Genomic DNA, 27,998 nt, shown 5'->3' with positions numbered 1-27,998 from the left:
AGAATTATTAAAAAAAATTATTAGTGATTTATATATAACTAAATCATGCAAAATAAAATAAAATTACAATTCTTGTACGAGTCGACAGACATGGATGCAAAAATAATATCTCGTATAGCATACTAAAATGCAATAACAAATACAGATAAAAATACATTATCAAATGCAGGATCAGATACAGAAAATCTTTAGTACAAGAAAGAACATATATTTGTCCAAAGGTGGAGGCCAAACGCTTGAGGTTAGCCTCATCCAAATTATCAGGGTGACTGGTCTTGGGTACGGGACGGACATAGGCTGGTCGGAGTAGGCCTAAGGTAAATGCTTTAGTAAATATTAACAATTAAAACACCCCTAAGGCATTTTTATAGTCAGGTTTGAAATTTAGCATATGAATAAATGCCATAATAATATAATTTATTAGACCTATAAAGTTGTTTCAGTGCTTCTTAATGTATTTTCTGAGATAAAGGGAAGGAGGAGGAGGATAGATTGATAGATAGATGAAATGGATGGAAGGCAGGCAGACAGACCTGGGCAAAGCCTGGTAATCCTTCTAGTCAAGTATATAATTAAATGTTTATATCTTTATAAAATATATCACCGCATGTATTCATTCACATAAAATAAATTACTATGTTTATTTAGGAGGCCTGGTCGAGGACTGGGCCGCGGGGACGCTGAGCCCCGAAATCATCACAAGGTATATTAAAAAGCCCCGCCCCCATGTATCAGTATTTTCATATATACCAAAAAATAATTAACTGGTTTCATATTGAGACGAATAATTATTCGAATGGCCCTGAAATTTATTATTTTGTATTCTTCATCTTGATTTGTTTAAGACAATATTGGCAGTGAGTAAATACCACTATCATATCCACTATGTTATTCAGAGTCCGATTGTCATTCGTTACAAAGATAGCTCAGCTATTACAAATAACAAATTGCGTCAAAGGGATGGACAACCAGAGCGTAACTCCATAGTCTCCTGTGATTGATAGAAGCCTAATACTACTACTACTACTAATACTACCGTCAGACATATTCGCTTCGGCTTCCTATCACCGAGAAAGATTAAAAACTATAAAGTTGGGAACGTTAATGGCAAGGTTAAGGTATCAACTACAAGGTAAGGTATTAACTACAAGGTTAAGACGCTGGTGTTACAATGTAAGAGACCTGGGGCCAGATTCACGAAAGTACTTATACAAGCACTTACGAACCTGTACATCTTTTCTCAATCTTTGGCGGCTTTGTTTCCAATTATTAAACAGTTAATGAGCTCCGAAGCAAAAGGAGGCTGTTTTTAACAATAACAACAGTTGATTGGGAAGTTTTCATGCATGTAAACTGTTTAATAAATGTAACCAAAGCCGTCAAAGATTGAGGAAAGATGTACACGTTCGTAAGTATTTGCATAAGTGCTTTCGTGAATCCGGCCCCACTGAACCTTATTGTCAATTGCAGTCTTCCTCTTTTCTCCTAATTGCATGTCCTGATTTGTAAATTGTTTGTTTCCACCCACTGTTCTATTACGCTACATATATCAAGGTAATTGATATATGAATCTGACCCCTTTTGACATGGATCATCTTACGACCATCCTGAACGATAGCTAGAAATTCTTGAATATTCTGGACAACACAAACAGCTCTATATAACCTAGTGGCTTAGCACATACTTTTCTTAATTGTTCGACTTCTGAAGGTTGTTGTTGAGGAAAGTGATGGTAATATCTTGAATAGTTATGTTGCCCAGTCTAGCGTAGTCAGCAGCGGAGGTGACCTCAGCATCTTGCAGGCTAGGCGGAGGGCGGCGGTCGAAGGGGAAGCCCATAGGACGTTTGTCAGGGAACTTGGCGTCCAGGATCCCGCAGAAGGACACAGCGTCGGCACATCTGCGTACTGCTGGCTGATCCACCTGTCAGGGGCCGGAGTTGGTCACTATCTGTTTATTGTCTTCACTCATTCCCAGCCCCAGGAAGTTCACTGACAAATTAATCCCATGAAATAACACTAATGATAATAATAAAGTTTGAACAAGTTGTAACACCAACATTTAAGGTTCCTCTTCTTGCACGTCAAAACAGATTACGTACACTCAGTGAACATATAGTCTCAGTGAACTCAGTTTCGATTATATTATGATAAAAAGGAAACGTGGAAATTTCGCAGAAGATACTGATATTAATAGTAATAAATCGTATTGTTAATTAACATACAAATTTAAACTAATATAATACAACAGTCAATTCCAACGACTCATGAAAAAATGAGAAGTTTCATTGTGTGTTGAAGAGCTGTGACAAAAATGGTGAGGACAAAAATGGTGACTGACCTTATCCTTGTCCAGGTCGGTGAGCATGAAGAAGAGCTGGTAAGTCATGCCTTCTGGTTTACTTCGGGGCAGCAGCAGGTGGTCAGGCCACCCACACCCACAGAAGTTGGCTTCAGTATTTTGTGGTGCTCCTGAGGTGAAGGTGATTATTTCAGTTAGTAGGAACATTTTGGTAGTGTCCTATTGCCACATTACTCCAGTCGCATGCGGCATCATAAGCTAGGTATTGCTACTTTTAAATGGGAGACTAATGCTTGTAATTTTGCAGGACTAAGCTGTCTATTTATAGTTAGATGAATGTCTGATGTGTTCCCGCCAAACACACACCGAAACTACGACGTTGGTACAACGTTCGAACAAGTTTTAACACCACCTAACCAGTTATAACAACCAATATAGCAAGTTGTAAGAACGTTCTAATACGTCATAAACACGTTAAGCCAAGATGTAACAACTTTATTACAAGTTTTAATAAGCGGAAAATAGAGACAGTTTCGGTTTGTGTTTCCAGGGTTGTGACTCCGGTTATGTCTTTCTTGAAAGCCCAGGTGACTTTTTGCTCAAGCTCGGGTCTTATAGTACGCCGGTCTACGTTTTCGACTCGGGGATCCCGGGTTTGTTAACCACGTAGGCAGAAATAGTTTGGCATGTTTCCTTTCATCTGATACCTCTATTCACCCAGCAGTAAATAGCCCCCCTAGAGTTAGGCATTAGGCAACTGTTGTGGGTTGCATCCTGGTGAAGAAGCAGTAAGTCGAGCTATCCGGACCTCAATACAAGCCTGAGTAAAGTCTTTATGTCCGTGACAATGAAAATTATGTCTATATTAGACATAGCCGAAGTGCTACACATGAAATAACATAAGAACAAAGGTGACTGCAGAAGGCCTATTGGCCCATACGAGGCAGCTCCTCCAACTCAAATACACTCATAAAACCCTTTAGTACTGCCAGAACACACCTCACCTATTCAACCAATCGACCAATGACAATGAAAGACATGAGTACCCAGTGCCTTGGTTGGGCAGCACCTCACCTCATCCTCAAAGACATGTATACTGTCACCTCTGATAATCTGTAATCACTTTCTTCTACCTCTAAGGACGATAAAGTGAAACGCGTCCTTTAGCGACACTTATCACTGAAGAGTAAATTGAAGAAATCACTTCCTAAGTAAAGAATATGAGAACTATAGAAAAGATTCATGCTAGAATTATTACTCTAACCTTTTTGGTCATATTCTCTATCACATTACAAAGAGCATGGGCCGGGCTCGAACTGGTGATCACCAGTAAGTAGATCCGGTCAGTTGCAACCTGTCCTCTTAAAAAGAACGTCGCTTTTGGCCGTTTGCCCGTATGACCGAATTTGGACGTAATTTGAAATTGAAAAAAAAAAATGAAAATAAATGTGGGATTTTTTTTTCAACAACAGTAAGTTAAGGGTCCTCTGATAGGTTAGGTGGGCAGGAAATTCTCATAAAGTTTCAAAACGTTATGAAAAACGTTAATTTAAAGTGTCCTCTTATAACCTCTGCGCGTACGCCAGACGACTCAATAGAAAACGGAACAGAACGTCACTTTTGTGAGTCGATTTCATTTCAAATTACGTCCAAATTTGGCCATAGTGCGCATACGAGCCAAAATTGACGTTCTTTTTTAAGAGGACGGGTTGATCGTCAATGAGTAGGTCCGGTCTCTAACTAGTAATCGCCAGTAAGTAACATATATATTAATGGACTCGGCTTGAAGTAAGAGCGACTTGTCCAATCACAGTATAGACAATTATACTGTATTTATGTTCACCCTTTCTAGTTCAATGCCCTCTACTTCTCCCTCACCTGGCATAGCGGGGTTGACAGCCTCCAGGCTCCTGAAGGTGAACTCGCTGGAGGTGGTGATGGAAGATTCGCTGGAAGGACGCACAATCTGGTTCTTCCCAGGCTTCACTGTTGATTGACTAGTGCATTAGTTCTGGTAGTCCATATAGCTTACGTCAACACGTCAGCACATTGTACATAACAAATATGGGATCACTTAGACAAGGCCAGTGTTTACATTTGTCATCAGCAAATCATATACAGTATATTTATATGTTAATTAATGTAGTTAGTAACAAACATCATATCATTCGACAGTAATTACAGCAGTGCTGAGAATAAAATGGTTGTTAGAATTAAAAACAAATTTAAACTCCATTTCCCCCAGGATTCAGTTGAGCTCGTTCTTGCCTCACAATCAAGAATCCCGGGTTCGGATCTCTTGCAGGACACAAATGGCTTGGTTTCCTATCACCTAATGCTGTAATTAACTGTCACCTAATACAGTAAATAGCCACAAAGCAATAAAAGGTACCTAGGAGTTAGTCAACTGTCAAACCTACACGCAAAGTGAAGTCTCGCCGAGATCTTCACACCCCCAACACCCGACAGGACGCGTGGTATTATTAGCCACAGATATTTTATCAAATCACTTCAACATGCTGATGCAGCATGAACATGAACTGTGCATAAAGCTTGATGAAATATCAGTGGTCAATAATGCCACGAGTGGGGTTGGGTGCGTGTAGGTCTCAATGACACTTCCAGACACTCTTTGACAGTCGCTGACTGAGTGGTTACAGCACTGGACTGCCGGGGGCATGGAGACCTTGGGCCAGATTCACGAAAGAACTTACGCAAACACTTACGAACGTGTACATCTTTCCTCAATCTTTGACGGCTTTGGCTACATTTATTAAACAGTTTACAAGCATGAAAACTTCCCATTCAACTGTTGTTATTGTTCTAAATAGCCTCTTGGTGCTTCGGAGCTCATTAACTGTTTAATAATTGTAAACAAAGCCGCCAAAGATTGAGAAAAGATGTACAGGTTCGTAGGTGTTTGCGTAAGTTCTTTCGTGAATCTGGCCCCTTGACTGTCCGGGTTCGAATCCTTCAGAGGTCAAGAGTTTTCAGATGTTTATTGGTTTGGGGACCATTCAAGCTTTACGCACATTTGATGCTCATGCGACGTAACTTACAGTAATATATATTACTGAAGGAACAATATACAATAATGAGAGAGTGTGACGTGACTTACAGTAATACATATTACTGAAGGAACAATATAAAATAATGAGAGTGTGGCTTGACTTACAGTAATATATATTACTGAAGGAATAATATACAATAATGAGAGAGTGTGACGTGACTTACAGTAATACATATTACTGAAGGAACAATATATAATAATGAGAGTGTGTGACGTGACTTACAGTAATATATATTACTGAAGGAACAATATATAATAATGAGAGTGTGTGGCGTGACTTACAAATCTCAGTGAACTTGTCCATCTCAGCCCAGAGGAGCCGCTGCTCCATGAAGCCCATCTCCAGGCCACGCTCGTTGTGTTTAGGAGCCATGAAGATCCTCACTGTCACTGACTTGGACTTTCCTGTGTTGTTTGTTATCTGCAACACACAAATACATTTTAATTCACCGTATGTATTTCGTCTTGCAAAGAAATTGGCAGTTTTAATCGAGGTATTGACTAACATGAATGATAAAGCTATTTTAATATCAAAGGTATGTTAATTATGCGTAGAAATTTAACGTACATTTGTTATTAAAATACTGTAGCTTTATCCCTCATACAATTCATTTTCTAAAAAAATATATTGCGATTTATTATATATTCATAATTTTACAAGTTTCGTAGTTATTTTAATTTTGCGCAGGTGCGCAATGTTTCGGGAATTCATCGACAGAAGAGCTTCATCTCTTCTTAAAGGAGATGATTAACACCTTGTATTGCTATTTAGCAGCCAAGGCAATGCAAGGCAATTTTAGGGAAGTAATATACCAAGAACTTCAATCAAATTTAGTCGACCAGAGACACGGCGCTATATATATATATATATTATTCAGTAGAGAGCCATCTATGTGGCTCTTTGGGTCATTCAGTGCCGTCAGCAGATTCCTAAACTTTTATTTTTATTTTTTATATATACAAGAGTTCTTACATTCTTATACAGATTGATTGATATAGATTAAGTCACCCAAAAGGTGGCACGGGCATGAATATCCCGTAAGTGGAGGCATTCTTGTACAGCCACTAGCACGCATTGCGTTACTACGCGTGTTACTATACGTTCCTACTGTTAGGCTCAGGCTCGGCTATAAGTACCTCTGGGAGTTTACACCGCCTGCTGCAGTAAATCTGACCAAATGTAAACTCAGCACAACTATTCCCATACCCTACGTCATTATGTAATTGAATGTGAAAACCTGCAGAATTTAGAGATTATTCTATCAAAAATATTCAAAAAATGTGGAAGTATTTAAGCCAAAATGATGTACTATCAGAAAGCTTAGCCAAATATTCCAAGTTTGCTTACTGTACAAAGTAAAACTTATCTGATGGTAAATTTATCTGATGTACCTAATGGCCAATTTTCTACCGCCGCCCATCAGATGGGTTGTAGGTGTATGATTAGTAAATCAAATCAACGTATATGTAACTTGATGACCAGACCACACACTAGAAATTGAAGGGACGACGACGTTTCGGTCCGTCCTGGACCATTCTCAAGTCGATGAGAATAGTCCAGGACGGACCGAAACGTCGTCGTCCCTTCAATTTCTAGTGTGTGGTCTGGTCAACATACTTCAGCCACGTTATTGTGACTCATCGCCTGTATATGTAACTTGTTCATTGCAAATGTAAATTGCTTAACTTAGAGACTGTTGTGGTCCAGTTCTTGAACATTATGCTATGAAAAACAAACTTGATATATACAATAAATTCTATAACTAGTTTTTCAAGATTGTAACTTGCTTAGTTAAACGAATTTTGGTATTCAGATCCTGAGCCTGTATGTACCTCTGTAACCTTTTTCGCTACCGGCAACAGGATGGGGTTTGGGGGGTCCACTACCGCTCACAGGATGGGTATGGGGTCATGTACCGCTCACAGGATAGGTTTGGGGGGTCCATTACCGCTCACAGGATAGGTTTGGGGGGTCCACTACCGCTCACAGGATAGGTTTGGGGGGTCCACTACCGCTCACAGGATGGGTATGGGGTCATCTACAGCTCACAGGATAGGTTTGGGGGGTCCACTACCGCTCACAGGATAGGTTGGGGGGGGGGATACACTACCGCTTACAGGATGGGTATGGGGTCATCTACCGCTCACAGGATGGGTTCGGGGGGGGAATTCCACTACTGCTCACAGGATGGGTATGGGGTCCACTACAAGCCACAAGATTGGGTTGGGGTCTACTACAACCCACAGGATGATCTATGGAGTCCATTGCCATTTACAGGATGGCTATGGGGTACATAATAAATGAACTAAGCTAAACTGAAACGAAGCTCTTCATTTTAATTATATTATGCTGCGCTTAAATGAGCGGGTGCATGTGAGCGGTAATGATGGCTTCGTTATTACCATTTAATATATCTCTTCTGTGCCGCCTTGCCCCAGAGACCAGTATCATTACTGCTGAGCTTTGTCAAAATGGTATGTTCTGAGACATTCATTTCACGTGTCGATGATCGTTTGTTATTGTAGTTGAGTGTCTCACAGGCTGTTTTATTTATTTATTTATTTATATATATACAAGAAGGTACATTGGGATTGTGAGGATACATAGCATAGTAATTACAATCTTGTAAAGCCACTAGTACGCGCAGCGTTTCGGGCAGACCATTTTCCATATGGCAGACCAGACCATAAAACCATTTTCGGGTTTTAATGGCCCCCTAAGTCTTTAATAAGATCACGTATCCTACTTGGTAGGAATTCAACACTGGCTGCATCTAATCTTTAGCAGGTGTAAGGCTCTACGAACTCTGCATATTAATGGCATTTTATAAAATACATTGTGTACCTATGAATGCTCTAGCACTACTGTATGTTCTATCACATGTATTTAATAATAATAATTTGTATTTTATATAACTTGAGTACCCAGCCATATTGGTGTTGCATCCAATAACCAAGCAGACTTAGGAAAGCTTATATGTTCTTATATGTTACATCACCTAGAAACCCCACATTTTACTCTGTCATTCACAATGTTATCCGCAGCCGTTGAAAAAGATTGATTGCTAGCTACTACACTTAACCAAATTTATGTGCCACTAAATGTGACCTATTCCCGTAGACTTTCTCCTATCACTGAAATAGTCTGACCGTCTGAAATTCTTCCCCTTTTTGAGTTTTTGGGGCCACAAACGTGCACCAACTTTGCTTTCATTCATACCTGGAGATGATAATCGAAGGGAGCATGGTCGAGATGGGTGATGCGCAGCATTACGGGGTTGGTAGAGTTGAAGTCCAACCCTCTGGAAGCCTCAAACTCCCGCACGTTCCAGCCAGTTGTGAGAGTGTTGAGCTGGTTGTCCCTCACAACACCCACCTTGTCAAGCACCACGCCCGGCAGAGTCAGCTGGTGTGGAAATACAAGTCAATATACAGATCTGCTTACTACAAAATTATGGGTGCTTCGTAGTTAGTCACTTTATACCCAATATTTCATGGACGTTTACACCTATATTATCCATGGTGCTGGATATTATTAATTTACGTCCAAGTTACTCCAACCGTACATCCTCCATGCAGCTCCACACACACTCATCCTCTATGGTACTCCACCTATACATTCTTCCTGGAGCTCCACACACACACACACGCATCCCCCATAGAGCTCCACACACACTCATCCTCTATGGAACTCCACCTATACATTCTTCCTGGAGTTCCACACACACACATCCATCCCCCGTGGAGCTCCACACACTCATCCTCTATGGAACTCCACCTATACATTCTTCCTGGAGTTCCACACACACACATCCATCCCTCGTGGAGCTCCACACACACACACACTCATCCTCTATGGTACTCCACCTATACATTCTTCCTGGAGCTCCACACACACACGCATCCCCCATAGAGCTGCACACACACTCATCCTCTATGGAACTCCACCTATACATTCTTCCTGGAGTTCCACACACACACATCCATCCCTCGTGGAGCTCCACACACACACACATCCCCCATGGAGCTCTACACTTACGTCCTCCATGGTGTAGGGCGGCTGCGTCAGCTTGTACTCCTGGAAGACGTCGTCCACAAACTTGTGCCAGCGGTAGAAGACTGGGTCTCTCATGGCAGTCGTATTGTCTCCCACCACTCCCATCTCTTCCTGTAGCGGTGATATTTGTGGGTTTTCATTATCATGTCTTAAAGACGCCCTCTTTGTATCAGTAACATGACATTTTCACATGCTTGTAAAGTGATCACTAGGTAAAAATAATTTAGTTCTAAACTTTCGTAAGTCTGTATGGTAAGTAATTGTAAGTTGAAAATTATTTGCTGTGTGCCCTCGGCATCTCCAACTATTCAGTGTTCCTGTAACTAAATGTTGGCTGCCTTTCTACATTAATATTAGGCCCATCCTGTTTATACTTATAGGAACTTATACTTATACTTATAGGAACTTATACTTATAGGAACGATGTGGACCATTGTACATATATTGACGCAATGTACAATTAGAAAGTAGAATTTGGTACTATTGAATTTGGACAAACCGGAAAGTTTTTACTTATTTATTTTGTATTTTTATTTTATTTGTATATACAAGAGTTCTTACATTTTCGTAAAGCCACTAACACGCATAGCGCTTCGGGCGGGTCTTTAATCTTTCTAATCATTATGTTTCTGATAAAACTAACCTAACCATCCTAGGCGTAATACACGCTATCTGAAGCCTAATAGAGTACATATATGCGCTATACTAGGCCTAGAAATATTTAAGTATGTTTATTTAGCTATATTTCTCCTGGACTATAAAGTGAACAGTACCAAATTCTGTTAATTGTCCATTACGTCAATATATGTACAATGATGCGCATAGTTACAAAAAGTACTGTACTATCTAAAGAGGATTTTTTTTTTTTTGAGATATATACAAGAGTTGTTACATTCTTGTAGAGCCACTAGTACGCGTAGCGTTTCGGGCAGGTCCCTGGAATACGATCCCCTGCCGCGAAGAATCCTTGTTACAACCAAGTACACATTTTACTGTTGAGTTAAACAGAGGCTATTAAGGATTTGCGCCCAGTAAATCCTCCCCGGCCAGGATACGAACCCATGACAAAGCGCTCGCGGAACGCCAGGCGAGTGTCTTACCACTACACCACCGAGACTGGTAAATTATAGATTGATTGTAATATTAGGTGTAGCAGGTTATATTATATTACAATATCAATATCTCCACCTTATATTACAATATCTTTAGATCTGTCACTCTGGTTACCGCCTCTCAGTTTCTTGACGATACCTTGAAAATCGCTCTTTGGATTTAAATTAAAATTTAAATCATTAATTAGTCATACAACGTACATTTCTTTTGCAAAAGCACGATGTCAGGACAACGATTAAGTGAACTTTGTAATTACTACACACATTCCATAACACCATAATCAACCATTTTCAAGTATACCTAGGTCATAAAAGTATTTGTGTGTACGTCTGATACCATACTACTTGTGAAGGAGGAAATGTGTATGTTTATCTCTCAGAATGTTTGGTAATATGTTTATTGTTTGTGATGTGTGTCTATGTATGTATGTATTAACACGATGTACTGAACGGGGTGAGAATAGCTTGAGCTACCTCATCCCTTTGTGTGTATTTTACCTCAATAAACTTATTTCCATTTCCATTCCATTCCATGTCCAACCATTTTCAGGAATGGTTCAAGGTACCTATTTTACTGCTAGGTAACACAGGCATTGGGTGAAAGAAACTCTGCCCATTGTTTCTCGCCGGCGCCTGGAATAGAACCAAGGACCACAGGATCATAAGTCCAGCGTGCTGTCCGCTCGGCCGACCGGCTCCCCCATATCTTGCAAATAAAATTGGACTGAAAATACTGATAACAATTCATAACAAATGTGTTACTTTACCCTATGTGCGTTGTCGCTGTCATGGCAGAATGCCAGCATCAGGTGGCCTATGTTGTGAAGGTCGCCATAGAAGAGGAAATTTGGGCTCAGCTGACCATCTGCCTCAAATGCGTCTGCTAAGATGTCAATCCCTCGCTTTCCTGTCGTGACGTTATCAGAGAGTGGGATGCGCTCACCATTCCGCTGTTGGCAAGTTAAATGGTTTGATCAGTGAATATTTTGTATTAATTACTAAATATCATATATGTTTCATTAGTTCTTATTCACTGAATATTATTTTTGTTTTAACCTGACAGTAAAATCTGTTATGATTCATAGCAAATTTAAATCAACCAGAAAGATTTTTGCATAGCCTAGTTCATAGGCTATGCAGTTTACTACCTGGGAGCAGTTCATAGCTTATGAATTGTGAAGTTATCATTATACTTGATATACCTACATTTAGCATATATCCTTGGTGGATGGCGTCCATCAGTCGGGACCGCCAGAGCTCCATATCACTAATGTCTGTAACATCCAGCCCGAACTCATTACGTCTCAAATCCTGAAATAAAAATAATAAAAATATATAAACTCCACAAACACAATCCATTCTACTTATCTATAATATTTTTGTAGTATCTCCCTTTAGGCTTTATTTTTATCATAACCTGATCTCAGTATCTTGCTGGTTCAAGTTACTTTGACTCTTCTTAAGCATTTTTATCTTGATTTCCATTGAGATAGCAATTGTGTCCCTTCACTTTCCTCCCTCTCTACCACTTCTGAGCAGTGGTTTGCTTGTAACAGGGATGTAGGTTACATCCAACAGCCTGGTCCAACAGCCAACAGCCGGGTTGATCAGTCAAGCAACCAGGAGGCCTGGTCGACGACCGGGCCGCGGGGACGCTAAACCCCGGAAGCACCTCAAGGTAACCTCAAGGTAACCTCAAGGTAACCTCAAGGTAGGTGAGTAGAGGAACGGAGGGAGATAGGAAAGAGACAGAACGGCAGGAAGGAGTTAGAGAAAAGCGAAAGGGGAAGTAGTGAGTGGTAGAAGATGAGATGAAGGGTAGATTGCATAAGAGTGATAGAGGGGTAGAAGAAAATGAGTATAATGAGTAGGAAGCGTTAGCACTACCACTGTTGTAACGTTTGCTTTAATCATTCGTAACACTTCTAATTAATTTAACCGTAATAATTATTATCTTTAGCACCAATGTACATATATACATGGTGAACTAAAAGTCACAGTCACCCTTCCAGTGACAATCCACAGCTTATTCCACGGGAGCGGAAGAATTAGAACACCGTACGGGAGAACTGTCTCAGTGTTATGACAAAAAGGGGTCACTGATATATAAGGTCCATTAATTATACTGCTTCCCAGGAGGCCTGGTCGACGACCGGGCCGCGGGGACGCTAAGCCCCGGAAGCACCTCAAGGTAACCACCGTCTCTCAGATATCTCGGTGCGTTGGTCCTTATACCGAGACTGTAACTTTGTTGAATTGTCAGAATGTCTACTGCAAATTGTCTGTGTACCTAGTCATAAAAGTATTTGTGTGTACGTCCTGGCTGTAGAGACTGGGCCGAGGGGACGTTGATCCCCGGAACCACCAAAAGGTAGCCTGGTGGGTGCCTCATACATTCACCTTGATGAGTGTTATCCTGGCGGAGGCCTCATATACTTACCTTGAGTAGGGTATTATCCTGGCGGGTGCCCCAGGGCCGACCGGAGTTGTTAACAGTAAGCTTGGAGAAGTAACCATCTGGGATGGGCTCCCGCCAGTTCTCCAGCTTCTCCACACGTTTGAGGTTAACGCTGAGCCGCTCCATGTCGTACCTTGAATGGGTATATCACTATTGGCAGAGCGTATTTTACTTATTTTACGTATTTTACTGTCCGAAACGCTTTGCGTAATAATGGCTTTAGGCATTGTATGTACTAGCTCTATCTATAAATCCATCAACGTTTTGTATCTCACCTTGTATGTATGTACTTTACCTGAATAAATATTTGATATAATTTTATTTGATTTATGCATACAATCTTAACCCTTAGACTGCGCATTTACCTCAGTCCTCGAGTTTGTTTCTTAATGAACAAATCCACAAGGGTCGTGGCGAGGGTTCGAATCAGTGCCCTTGTGGATTTGTTCATTTGATGCATCATGCTATTGTGATTTTTGTGTGTAACTGTTTCTTAATATATTCATGAAACAAAAAGTTTATGATTTCTCTACAAATGAAAATAAGAAATACGGGAAGTATGGTAATAATATTTAAAAACAAAAATCCATCCGTTTCTTTGAATAAACAGAATTTAATACTAATTTAAATCTGAGTTTGTAAATTCTAAGTTCCGAAATCTGAGTTTGTAAATTCTAAAGTTCCGGAACATTAATGAAAGAATTCTCCAAACTTTTACGTTTTCTCGTTTAGAATTCAAAGAAAACTGTACATATATGATAAACTAAAAAAAAACTTCGAAACAACTCTCCTAATTTATATTTATTTATTTATTTATTTATATATATACAAGAAGGTACATTGGGTTTGTGAGGATACATAGCATAGTGTTAACATTCTTGTAAAGCCACTAGTACGCGCAGCGTTTCGGGCAGGTCCTTAATCTAACAGATAATTTTAGGTAGATAAATTCTAGCAAAATTTATAAAATGATAACAGGTACATTGCAAGAAAAAAAATGAAATGAGAGAGATTAGTAGGAATATTAAAGCACATCTAACAGATAATTTTAGGTAGATAAATTCTAGCAAAATTTATAAAATTTGATTGCATTGCATTGATTGATTGCATTGACAGCTTGATTGGCAATTTAGCAAAGATTAATAGGCATAATACAGCATATAGACAGCACATATAAGACAGCAATGATCACAATGGTAAAGTTGTTTGGATTAGGTACATAAAGATTGGGAGATTGAGTAGCACTAGATACAGTGCAATTTTACAGCACAAGGTAGGAAACTATGAAGATGAAATTTGGTACTTTTTGTTTTTGTTTTTGAATAAGGCAAAAGTTGGACAGCTTTTCAAATCATTAGGGAGGGAGTTCCATAGACCAGGTCCCTTTATTTGCATAGAGTGTTTACAAAGATTAAGTTTGACTCTGGGGATATCAAAGAGATATTGTTTCTGGTGTGGTGATCCTATTACATCTGTCCAGGGAGAGTTTCAGAGCATGGTTTGCATTTAAGAACAGGGTTTTGTAAAAGTAACTGACACAAGAGAATGTGTAGAGTGAGTTTATGTTTAGCATGTTTAGGGATTTAAACAAGGGAGCTGAGTGTTGTCTGAAAGCAGTTTATTATTCTGATAGCAGATTTCATAAATTTCATAAATTATTATTCATAAATTTATTAATCGGCGATTATGCCACATGGACCAAGATTCTTCTAATTAATGACTTACGTAATGCCAATGTTTACTCTTTATAAGGTAAAAATAGCCAGAGAAATGTCAATTCTTGAAAATTATAGGGGTATTAAAGCAAAAATTATCATAAATTTCAATAATAACAATTCTAATTTGGCTCAAAGCTAAAAAAAAATTGTTTGGCTCAATCCCTGAGCCCATTACGTGCCTCTGTAACCCCCTTTCCAATATCGCCCACAAGATGGGTATGGGGTGCATAATAAATGAACTATACTCAAAATTGTGTTTATCATTACGTTAACATCAAGAACTAGAACAAGCATGGTTCTTACCCCAGTCAGTCTTCTGGAGCGTTCACAACGTCACTAAACTGATGTACTAACTGCCCGAAACTAACCGAAGATCCTCGAATAAGATGGGACATCACGTCAATTTTGCGAGCCGCTATGATTTTTAGCATATCAGTTTTGGCCTTAGGGGTGATTTATACGTCAAAATACGATGTACTATTTGAGAGAACAGGCGGGTTGCTTACCTGGCTATCATCTGCTGATGCATATAATAGAAAAGTTCTCCTTTACGGTCCCGGTTAACATTCATGTCAATGGGGTAAACAAGATGCCAGTGCCAGTGGTGGGAGTTGATGCCGTAGTCCTCCCTCCAGTATGACACTCGGTGCTCTGGCTTCAGGGTGGTGTTGGCAAAGTCTGCTCCGTATTCAATCACCATCGGTGTTGTCTGTCAAAGACGGAAATCATAAATACTATTTAGGGTTTCGGTAGTACACTTGGGTTTCTGTTGACCAGACCACACACTAGAAGGTAAAGGGACGACGACGTTTCGGTCCGTCCTGGACCATTCTCAAGTCGATTGGGTTCCTGAATATACCTGATGGGCACTAACATTCTAGTGGCCTCAACGAGGACAAAAAGCTTGGCGGGTCGTCAAAAGTCCCCCTATTTGTCCTGATAAAAAGTTTGTTCTCGTCTTTACCTACACAACCTAGAAGAACTAATCGATCTAAAAAGTCATCTAGAGAGATAGTCGGGACTTTGATGCGCCCATGAGAATGGTAACAACAGTCTGTCTTTCCTGGATGTATTAATAACAAAAACCTTTCCAAGTACTAGCATATATTCCAAGCCTACAAACAGGATTATGCCTGAACGGTAGGAGTTAGTGCCCCCCAAAGATATAAAGCCAGTGTTCTCTACGCTTATATTCGTCGAGCCCTTACCCACTGCTCTGCATGTAGCAACGTGAGTAGGGAATTTGAAAGGATAACACAACTACTGGTGAACAATGGCTACAGTAACCACGAAATCAACATAATAATATAATAATATTTTATTACAAGAAGGTGCAATGGGTTGGTATGATTACATTAGTGATATTTTCACATTCTTGCACTGCCACTAACACGCATAGCGTTTCGGGCAGGTCCTTAATCTAACATATAATTAAGAAAGTCCATTGTAGCAAGGTTTTATATCAATATAAATTGACAGATTTGATTACACTGGTAAAGATTAAGTGCTTCATTAGTCTTAAGTACTAATATTTGGGAAGTGGCTAGCATAAGATAGAGTGTGAGTTTGAAGTACACGGTAGGAAGCTATGAGGATGAAATTAGGTATTTTTTGGTTTTACTTTTGAACAGGGCATAGGTTGGACAATTTGTTAATTCATCAGGGAGTGAGTTCTAAAGACTGGGCGGACTGGATAGGGAATCTATCCCTATCTTACATACGGTATCTGTGCATGGGGGTTCAACTACTGCAAATTACCTCAAGCCAATCATCACCCAGCAAAAATCTATTGCTGGGTGTATTCCCCTATCTAATAGGAATTTGCATGGAGTGTTCGCACAGATTTAGCCTGACTCTGACGATATCAAAGAAATATTTATTTCTGGTGTGGTGCTCATGGGTTCTATTACACCTATCAAGGAAAAAGTTTCAGATTTTTTCAGATTAGCATTTAGGAACAAGGTTTTGTACATGTAGAACGCACATGAAAATGTGTGGAGTGAGTGTATGTTTAGCAAGTTAAGGGACTTAAACAGAGGGGCTGTGTGTTGTCTGAAGACAGAGTATGCTATAGTTCTGCTGAAGACAGAGTATGCTATAGTTCTGCTGAAGACAGAGTATGCTATAGTTCTGCTGAAGACAGAGTATGCTATAGTTCTGCTGAAGACAGAGTATGCTATAGTTCTGCTGAAGACAGAGTATGCTATAGTTCTGATAGCAGATTTTTGCTGGGTGAAGATAAACTAGAGGTAATTTGCAGTGGTTCAACCCCATGCACAGATACCGTATGTAAGATAGCGATAGATTAGTGCGCAGTATAATGAGAGGAGAGCAGAGTGGGGAACATAATATCTGATTTTAGAAAGTATACCAACCATTGTTTTACTTGTTTTGTTAAACCCCTGGAAACACAAACCGAAACTGTCTTTATTTTCCGCTTGTTACAACTTGTAATAAAGTTGTTACATCTTGGCTTAACGTGTTTATGACGTATTAGAACGTTGTTACAACGTGCTATATTGGTTGTTATAATTGGTTAGGAGGTGTTAAAACTTGTTCGAACGTTGTAGCAACGTTGTAGTTTCGGTGTGTGTTTGGCGGGACACCACTATAAGACAACACTTGAACCTGTGGAACAATTCAGAGCCAAAAATATAAACCACAACACCTCCACTAAAATTATGCACAGTGAATACAAGAGGAAAGAATAATGAAAGAAATAATCTGTAAAGGAGTAAAAAAACACAACCCCTAACCAAAACAGACGTCATCATAAACTATAAAACAAAGATTATCACTGACCTCATCATGTAAAACAGTTCAAAGTCAACCGAAAACCCTTTACAGCAGTTGAACAAGGTATATTATATTATATTATATTATATTATATATTATATTATATTATATTATATATTATATTATATTATATATTATATTATATTATATATATATATATATATATATATATATATATATATATATATATATATATATATATATATATATATATATATGTACACCTGCCCCCATGAAGGATGTAGCCTTCAACAATCTAAGTACATAGGTATGACGCCGACCAAGCTCACGAGGCGTTTAACCTGTCACTTTCAATCAGGAATCCCAAAAAATCACATGAGAGAAGCCCATAACATCACACTAGTTTAGTTTAGTTCATTTATTATGCACTCCATCGCCATCTTGTGGGCGGTAGTGGAAAGGGTTACAGAGACACATAATGGGCTCAGGGACTGTACCCTACTTAATTCATTTAGCTAAGCAAGTTATAATCTTGATGAGTTAGTTACAAAATTCAATGCACATCGTCACATCAACAACGGCGAAGAGACCGACCACAAGTACAGTCTCTAAGCGAAGCAACTGACATATGTGGAGAACTAGTGTCACAATTGATATGTTTACAATGCACCCCGTCCCCCATCCAGTGGGTAGCGGTGGATAGGTTAACACTTAGTTACTACGTACAGTTAGCAAATTGGGAATATTTGGCTAAGATTTTTGGTAGAACGCTAGGAAAAAGATGATAAACGAGAAGATTATGTATCGCATCAGGTACTGTAAGGCTAAGACACCCAGACATATACACACCCACCTGGCTAGCGGGAGTCCTGTTCATCTCAACCTGCATCTTTGTCAGATCTTCTGTTGGAATGAACTTCTGGGGAAAGACTTCCACGATTGGCGGCAGACGAACACTTCGCAATTCCTGTTGACACAACAAAAAATGGAGCATAGATGCTGAACATTGTGAAAGGTGAATGTAAAGATTTTGAAGTCATAGAAGTTAACGAACTAAGATTTATATTAATTATCGCGTATATTGGCCTAATATTTGTTGGGAACATTTTTCCCTTAATATGTATTTAATTGTATATATAATTCGATTACATGCTATTATAATGATTGTGATGAGAGGTAAATAACTGCCGAAAGGCACTTAAACTTGCATACAGACTCGTGTGTTATCCCGTTTTAGGAGTTTTCAGACACCTTGTGTTATTCCAACACTTCTGGCGGACGACTGGGAGGATGTTCACGAGGGAGAGAAACCCAACAAGCAAATTGATAATTTTAAGCGGAAAACAACCACTGCAAGTCGTTGTCAATAAAATTCAAAGTCACTGCTTGAAGAAGATTCGATAACCCACGCCGTAGATATTAAGATAGATATACAGCTTGAATATGAACTAGCAATAAAGATAGAACTTGTAAGGTATTAAACTAAAAAAAGTAGCTATCTATTTTCGCTACATACATGCAGCAAAGGAACAGACATGTAGTAGTATAAATACCATAGTATTCACCGGACTGCAAACCAAATTTTTTTTATGTGATAACTGAATTTATATATAACTTTTTTTTAGACGACATCTGATTCCTGTTGTTAGGCTGAGAGGTTTTCCGTCCCACAGCTCATGGTAAGCCTCACCCTAGTAGTTTCCCCTGAAACACGACCCGCCGGTCGGTTAACAACCAGTACCCAATTACTACTGAGTGAACAGAGACAAACAGCTAAGACTCACACCCAGACACTCCTCCCCGGCCAAGACTCGAACCAAGACAACTCATTGGCGAGGCGAGTGTGTTACCAGTGTGCTACGGTTTGTCTTATTAGCTAAAACAGCGCGTCAGATCTCACAAAGAACAATCTTCTTGAGATTCTTGAGGTTATCTTGAGATGATTTCAGGGCTTTAGTGTCCCCGCGGCCCGGTCCTCGACCAGGCCTCCACCCCAGGAAGCAGCCCGTGACAGCTGACTAACACCCAGGTACCTATTTTACTGCTAGGTAACAGGGGCATAGGATGAAAGAAACTCTGCCCATTGTTTCTTGCCGGCGCCCGGGATCGAACCCGGGACCACAGGATCACAAGTCCAGTGTGCTGTCCGCTCGACCGACCGGCTCCCTGAGTGAATATGAGTGTGAATATGAGTCCATCAAAGACAGTTGCGGGTGGTACACGAACGCCCCTAGCCAACGTTACCTGCTTCCGAAGAATGGTGAAGGAGAGCGCGTAAATAAAGAGGGACTCGTTGACTTGGTCCCTCACATTGAGTGCCAACTCCATCAGGTCGGTGGAAGTTCGAGCTCCTGAGTATAGATGTTACACGTTATGTTAGTACTACAATAATATATATATATATATATATATTGGACACCTCATGAATATTTTAAATGCGACTGATGTGAAATTTTTTTGCAATCAAAGAAGGAAGTAATCCAGACTTCTGTGGAATGGAATTATAATACTTCCCAAAAGGCTTAATGAAATACTATGACTGTTCAAGGGATGCACTTACATAAGTAAGCATAAGTACACTTACTCATGAAGATATCACAGAGACACCTGGCGGCCTGGCGGTGTGACTTGAGGAAGTAACAGAAGACCACCCCTCGAGGCACGGAGGTTGCCAGTCCCAGACTGTTCTTGTTGATCTCTGGACGTGAGCGGACCGTCACGGTGTTCCCGGGGCTCGTGCCGGCCCTGGTGCTTACTGTGTCCTGGTCAATACACACACACATATAGGTCATCTATCTGCTAGATTAAGGACCTGCCCGAAACGCTGCGCGTACTAGTGGCTTTACAAGAATGTAAATACTGTACTATCCAATGTATTCTCACAAACCCAATGTACCTTCTTGTATATATATAAATAAATAAATAAATAAATAAATAAATAAATAAATAATTAAATAAATAATTAAATAAATAAATAAATAAATAAATAAAAGTCTTTATGTGTACGTCTGATACCATACTACTTGTGTAAAGGAGGAAATGTATATGTTTATCTCTCAGAATGTTTGGTAATATGTTTATTGTTTGTGATGTGTGTCTATGTATGTATTAACACGATGTACTGAACGGGGTGAGAATAGCTTGAGCTACCTCATCCCTTTGTGTGTATTTTACCTCAATAAACTTATTTCAATTTCAATTTCTCACACACAAGCTTTCACGCTCACTGTAGAACTGACTGTGTTTGCCCAACACTCCGGCCACTACTGTGACTGACAGGGAGCAACATTTATTGATAAACAATTTTGCAATTGTTTATCTATAATTGCAAAACTGCACCTGATATATATATATATATATATATATATATATATATATATATATATATATATATATATATATATATATATATATATATATATATATATATGACAGTGTCAGACCACGAAAGAAGAAGTGAAACAGGAATTTCCTTAAGTACTTTCGTATTACATAATACATCTTCAGAAGGATTATTAAATACGAACGTACTTAAGGAAACTCCAGTTTCAATTTTTCTTTTCTGGTCTGACATTGTCACATTTTTCATCACGTGTTAATTTTCGTGATTTATACACACACACACACCTTGTTATAATTATGGATGGACCTATATAGATAGGTCCATCCATAATTATAACAAATAAACAAGTAGTTTTAGTTGGTAGAAACTTCACGAAAGACAGCTAATAAATGTCTCCATAAGTACAAAAATTGAACATGAAAAATTATGGGAATTGAGAAATAGATATACGCCGTACACCGGGGTCTATCCATCACTGGTTCACCACAAATGTAAATATATTTCCTTAAAATGGGTCCGGTTTCTCAATCCATTATATAATAAAATATATATAAATACTTTGAAATATATGACTTTGTAACCAATCTACTACCACCCCAAAGATTGGGCTTGGGGGTCTATAATAAACAAATAAACTAACTAAAGGTAGGAGGGTGCGTATATATATATATATATAGGCTAAAACAATTATATACCTTATACAATAATAGAGTAGGGGTGGTAGGAGAATATACTCAAGTTATGTTCAGAGAGTATCTGCAAAGTCTTCTTTGAATGCCTTTTATTCTCTACTCCCAGGCTATGGGTCCTACTTATGCCTTATATTTAGTCTATATCATGCAATCCCATTTAAACACAAAATGTGTCATCTTCCCTTTAACAGTACAGCATTTAACATTTTGTTTAACGTGTAAACAACAATCTCAAATTAGGTTTTAATGGGTTTTATTAACGAGTTAGAAAGAAGGAAGTTTGAAATTGTTAGTCACTTTTTTTGTATTTATTTATTTATATATATATATATATACAAGAGTTCTTACATTCTTGTACAGCCACCAGCACGCATAGCGTTTCAAGTAAGTCCTTAATCCTAATTTTCACACACACACAGGAAGCAGCCCGTAGCAGCTGTCTAACTCCCAGATACCTATTTACTGCTAGGTGAACAGGAGCTATTATTTATTTTCGCCTCATCCGAGGATCGAACCCAGACCTTTAGGACTACGAATCCCGAGCGTAGTCCATTCAGCTGGCATGCTCCCTTGTGTAAAGATCGTTTTATTCATTAATATGAGAGAGTCTGCAGCTGCTAGACTTAGGCGCTTTAACCAATATTTTAAGGTTAAGTTAAAATGTTCGGTGTTGTGTGTACTTACAGTTCCGGAAAGTTTATAGAAAACCGAGCTGTCTCCTCGCGGCATGTTCACCGGGTCGAACGGCCGCTCGAACAGATAAAGCAGCTGCTTTTGTGGGTCAGCCATTATTGCCCGTCTCGTCAACTTCTGGCTTACCTGGAAGCATTTATATATATAGTGATAGTAGAAATCTTTACATACTTAAAGTTTTGTGTTTATTAAAGGGAAAACAAGTATATATAGCACCAATTATATAGAGCAGATGCAGTAGTAGTCACCGCAGTCGATTACTCAACCGAAGCATCCGAGGTTCGATTACCGAGCAGGACGTATCCAAACAATGCCCGTCTCGTGATTTTCAGGGTGACGAAGGAGAGAGAGAGCAACGAGAGTACTAACCTGTATGAAAGGGTTACCCCAGGGCACTGAAGGACTCTGAGGGGCGTCTCGCCTCTTTATCCTCCCACACGCCACCAAACTTTCCCACTAACAGACTTTCCAAAAAATTCTTTTTTTTTTTTAATCCAACCAACTGAACGCATTTCTGCCATTTTTTGTGAAGAAATAATTACTGCATCATATTATTTTTGTATTATATGATCTCTTCAAATAGTTCAACAGAGGGATGCTGTAGAGTATATGCATGTGATATGAAATATATGGTAATAAGCGAGAGCTGTCCTTCACAGGATGCGCCCATGGAAAAGGAACCGGTGATATTGTCAACAAACATACCGGTGACCTTGGAATTTTCCAAGATGGGCTGCTGTAATTACCATTTAATATGTTAAACTCTATATATAGTTACACTTTTTAGTTCATCAGCTTCGTTCCACTTTAATGACCTCTTGTCTTATTGTTGCTTCTGTTGAACTGTTATCCTTCTCCTGTTACGAGTCTTTCTGTTGAACCGTTGCCCTACTTTTGGCAATTGTTGTCCTACAGATTCTTCATCAAGCATAACGTGACCACATACGAAACCTGTACATCTTTCCTCCGTCAAGGCGGCCTTGTTTACATTTATTAAGCAGTTTGCGAGCTCTGGAGCACTACGAGTTTTTTTTAATAATAATAACTTTGGGTTGTGAAGTTACGAAGTTCATAAACTACTCAATAGATGTACACAGACACCATAATTAAGGAAAGATGTTCAGATTTCACAAGTGGTTTGTGTAAATGCTTCATGAATCCTGGACTAGGCTGAAAGTCTAACAACGTCAAGAAATTATCGTACTAATGTGCTCTTTTCCTAACCTACCAGAGGACCCACGAACAGTAAACGGGTCAGTATATCAATTTCGCAAGCCGCGAGATTGTGGCTCGCGAAATACTGTATTTCAGTATTGAAATACCGAATTATGTATACTTTAATACGCCTGTATGATAGGCTATAAACTGGACGATATTATGGTTTGATAGTAGTGTGTGTAATGTCGTCCCGGCTTGTCCCATGTGTTGCTACTCTCACTAGTAAACACATTTCCTCTGCCTCATCACACTGTATTCTTGGTTATTCCATCCACGACCTGGTTTTTCATGTTATCACTATCATTCTAACTTATCTTTACATCTATTGTTTTAACACGTTATCATCCTCATTTTGTTGTTTTTTTATTCGATAACGCTGTCTGATTTTCCTGCTTGCAACGTCTTAATAAAATTTTGTTTTACTTATATTAATAAACACCATTAAAACTAACATCCCTTGTTCGTTCAACATCATTAATATTTCCTATGTTCCGACGCCATATTATCTGTTTTACTTAAAAACATAAGAATTAATCTGCTGAACGTCTATTGGTCCACACTAAGTAGGTCTTATTTATATTCACTCAAACACATGAACGTGTCCTTCTATCATTTGTGTGTTGGATGATTCGACTTTCAGTCTCGTTATTGTGACTTTCTCTGCACTGGGAATTATTTTTAATAGAAATATTACATATATACATATACATATACATATATATATATATATATATATATATATATATATATATATATATATATATATATATATATATATATATATATATATATATATATATATATATATATATTTATTACTGCATCATATTATTTTTGTATCATATGATCTCTTCAAATGATTCAACAGAGGGATGCTGTAGAGTATATGTATGTGATATGTGTATGTATATATATATATATATATATATATATATATATATATATATATATATATATATATATATATATATATATATGTATATGTATATGTATATGTATATGTGTATATATATATATATATATGTGTATATATATATATATATATATATATATATATATATATATATATATATATATATATATATATATATATATATATATATATATATATATAAAATGATAAACCTGAATAGTACACAGGCCTCACTATACATATTTGAAAGTTCCAAATGCCCTTGCAGGGGCCAGAACCTCAGTCCGCGTGATGCTGAGGCGATAAACAAATTTATTTGTGTTTATCAGTTAAAAAATTACAAATACTTTCGATACACTGTAAGGCGAGACAAAGTACAGATGTGGCTGCACCACACCAAGTGTGGTACTTTACATCAAAACAACATGAATCTGATATGGAATCCCCTCGGAAGCCTTCCTTCCGCGTATTACACAATGGATTTACCAGTATTTTTTGTTTTTTGAGATATATATAAGAGTTGTTACATTCTTGTACAGCCACTAGTACACGTAGCGTTTCGGGCAGGTCCCTGGAATACGATCCCTGCCGCGAAGAATCGTTGTTACAACCAAGTACACATTTTACTGTTGCGTTAAACAGAGGCTACAGTTAAGGATTTGCGCCCAGTAAATCCTCCCCGGCCATTTGTCGTCTGCTAACGTCTCTAGTGGCCTCACTGGAGCCAGAATGAGGCTGAGATATCGATTACTTATGGTATTCCCCAACGTTGAGTATTCCAATAGTCCTTTGAATGTTCTAGCTCTTCGTTAACGATGGCTAGGATACACTCTAAAACACTATGTAGATGCACTCTAAAACACTGTGGTTGTGACTGCCCTGTTATCAATTATTTCAAACCAAATGGTGAAGTACTTTGAGCTCTGTAACTACTTCATATGCTCACGAATATTGGAAGATATTCTTGTGTTGTACCCAGAGTTTGCTACTGCAGGCTAATAGATTAATTTCGTGATCTCTCCTAATTCCATGTATGACTAACGATCCTGTGAGATGGGAATGTTAGATTAACCCATAACTAGCCTCTGATCCGGCACACAGAATAGGGAAGCAGCACATTCCTGTGTATATATAAATATATACAGGCATGTTAATACAAAAATTAAGAGCGAAGGGTTTCTCATCTTATCTGACGAATTTCCAGGTGTATTTTAAACTACTGCATGTTGTTGTTGTCCTTGTTTCGGCAGCTTCAGACGGTACACTATTCTACATGTTTACTACACTGGGATAATAATGTAAGTTTGTCAAGCTTAAGGTTGTTGCTTGTATGTCACATAGAACATCATGTTAGTGAGTTTAGTTCATATAATTATTATGCATCCAACACCCATCCTGTGAGCAGTGGTGTAAAGGCTACAGAGCATAATGGGCAGTTCCAAATCCAGTTGGAAAAAATCCCTAGAAAAATGGGGGAGGGGGGGGACACTTTTGACACACCTCTGGTTTCCTGTCTCCGTCGAGGCCACTAGGTAAATTCAGGTATTTAACTGAATTTACCTCAGGGCCATCATATATCGAGTGGCTGCGACGGAGACAGGAAGTCGGCGGCTTGTCAAAGGTCCCCACTTTTCATGAATTTTATTTTCTAATTAGATTTTGAACTGCAGTAATGTTTTTGCCTTAATGGGTTCGGCGAGTAGGCGGTTCCATGGGTCTATGGGTGAAAAAGCACCTCTATTTTATGTCCTGCCCTGTACTTGTTGATCTTAAAGCTGTTGCCCCATGAATATGTTACATTTGACCTATTAAAGAAGTGATCTGGATTAATATTCTCCAACTTGTTCAGTATTTTAATGGTTTCGATAAGATCAGCTCTGTCATGTCTGGTTTGCAGTGTTGTTAGTTCTGTGACCCTCAACCGTTCCTGGTATGAGAGAAGCCTTAGTTTTGGAATTATTTTTTCACTCAGCGTTATAATTTCTCCAAATCAGATATGTTTGTGGGGGGGGGGAATACCAGAATTAGATGAATGAGGAGAATTACATAGGACCAAAAATGTAGTAACTTAATAATTACTGTAAATGATTAAAAAAAATGCAACCCAAATTAAGCTAAATCTTAGCTGAATGCAAGGTTCCTATGCTGCTGTAAGTCCACGCCTCAGTGTCCTCGATACTGGTAATGGACTTTAGCAGGTAGGGTCCTCAAGGCTGTTCCAGATCATTGTCTGCAAAACTACACAATACCTGCGGGTATTCCAACACATTTAGCTTGTAATTTTTACAAGTTTAAATTGATAAAAACAATTCTATGACTGCAAACACTGGTTCATGATCTAGGATCTGAATGATATACACAGTCTAGCCTAGCTCTGGCAATATTATAGCAGTTAATAATCAGACTGAGCCAGTACACACAAGGTATAATATAACAATAACAACAATAATGTATATGTAATGAGCAAAAGAAATATTATATACACACATGATGACTATATATTCATATATATATATATATATATATATATATGATGGATTCAGCAATATAAAAAGTTCTGTCACTGCATGAGTAAAGTCAGAACTTACTGATGATGACGCCTCGCTGCCTAACGACTCTCAATTTATATATATGGATGTATTATTGTAATAAAGCATGGTAAATGGCCAATCTACGCTCTAAAACAATTAATAACTTACCCTGAATTGAGAACCGAAGCCTATCTGACAGTAGCCAGATGATGTCTCTCTCTTGCTGAGACCAGACTGTATTCTAATGATGATATGGCAGCTTGATGTTGTTGACTTTGATGTCACAGCATTGCTGTAAGGGATTCTAGTTGCTTGCTCAGATATGGAGTGCACGTTGTTGCATCTCACTAGGTTGATGAGGCCTTGGTGGCGCCTCACTAGCCGGTGGACCTCCACACTCCTACTTTAGATAAATTGCACTATGAATTCCTCCCTATACACAGTTCAGTAACTCCTCCAGTATCCAGGGAACCACTATTGAAGGTTATAATTAGTGTGTGTGTAGATGTCTTGCTGAATATGTCTCCAGCACTTCACACGTGCTCACTCTTTGAATGTAAACACAAGATGTGTTCAGGTACTGGACCACTCTGCTGGTGGCGTCCCCTTCACAGTGGAAGTGCTGCCAATGATTATAGTTTGATTATTTTCATTATTTAGAATGATTATTGTGATAAAGTTATATCATAATATTAACACCTAGTCGATATAAAGATTATTGACATTACTTAATAGTACAATTTGTCCTTTATTAAGGATTTTGAAAATATGTCACTGGAATTTATTATTTTGTTCCAACAATATTTTTTTTTTATTATCAATTACTCCTGATAACTTCTAGATTCTTGATATTTCATGGACATAGTCACATGCATTGAGCCCAATAGAATAATTTACCAAAATGGTCATATAGGCTGGTAATGTAGATACCAATGATTCTTAAATCATCAGTAGAGATATGATTATGCTGTAAAATATAAATATGGTATGAAAATATTACATTCCACTCACTATATGGATATGGTGAGTGGAATTTTCCAGAATGTTCTTCTGAAGATGAGGTCTCCATATTTGGATACAGTAGTCCAAATTGGGGTTCACCAGAGATTTGTACAGTAAAATAACCACTTTCTTT

At 38.6% G+C, this 27,998-nt stretch overlaps 1 protein-coding gene across 1 annotated transcript; it reads right to left on the bottom strand.

Annotated features, from left to right (window-relative positions):
• Positions 1 to 20: 20 nt before the first annotated feature.
• On the bottom strand, positions 21 to 27,228 carry LOC123767401 (phenoloxidase 2). The gene is given in 17 exon segments (XM_069313013.1): positions 21 to 1,923; positions 2,341 to 2,471; positions 4,180 to 4,287; positions 5,654 to 5,774; positions 5,776 to 5,792; positions 8,592 to 8,640; positions 8,643 to 8,777; positions 9,411 to 9,539; positions 11,308 to 11,490; positions 11,747 to 11,851; positions 12,981 to 13,131; positions 15,223 to 15,425; positions 18,327 to 18,440; positions 19,718 to 19,824; positions 20,058 to 20,235; positions 22,193 to 22,327; positions 27,032 to 27,228. Coding segments are annotated over 16 exon segments (2,070 nt in total). The 5' UTR covers positions 22,298 to 22,327; positions 27,032 to 27,228; the 3' UTR covers positions 21 to 1,689.
• Positions 27,229 to 27,998: the final 770 nt, after the last annotated feature.

This window comes from Procambarus clarkii, chromosome 74, assembly GCF_040958095.1.
Source record: "Procambarus clarkii isolate CNS0578487 chromosome 74, FALCON_Pclarkii_2.0, whole genome shotgun sequence".
Classification (NCBI taxonomy): domain Eukaryota; kingdom Metazoa; phylum Arthropoda; class Malacostraca; order Decapoda; family Cambaridae; genus Procambarus; species Procambarus clarkii.
This window is presented reverse-complemented; position numbering and strand designations above follow the sequence as displayed.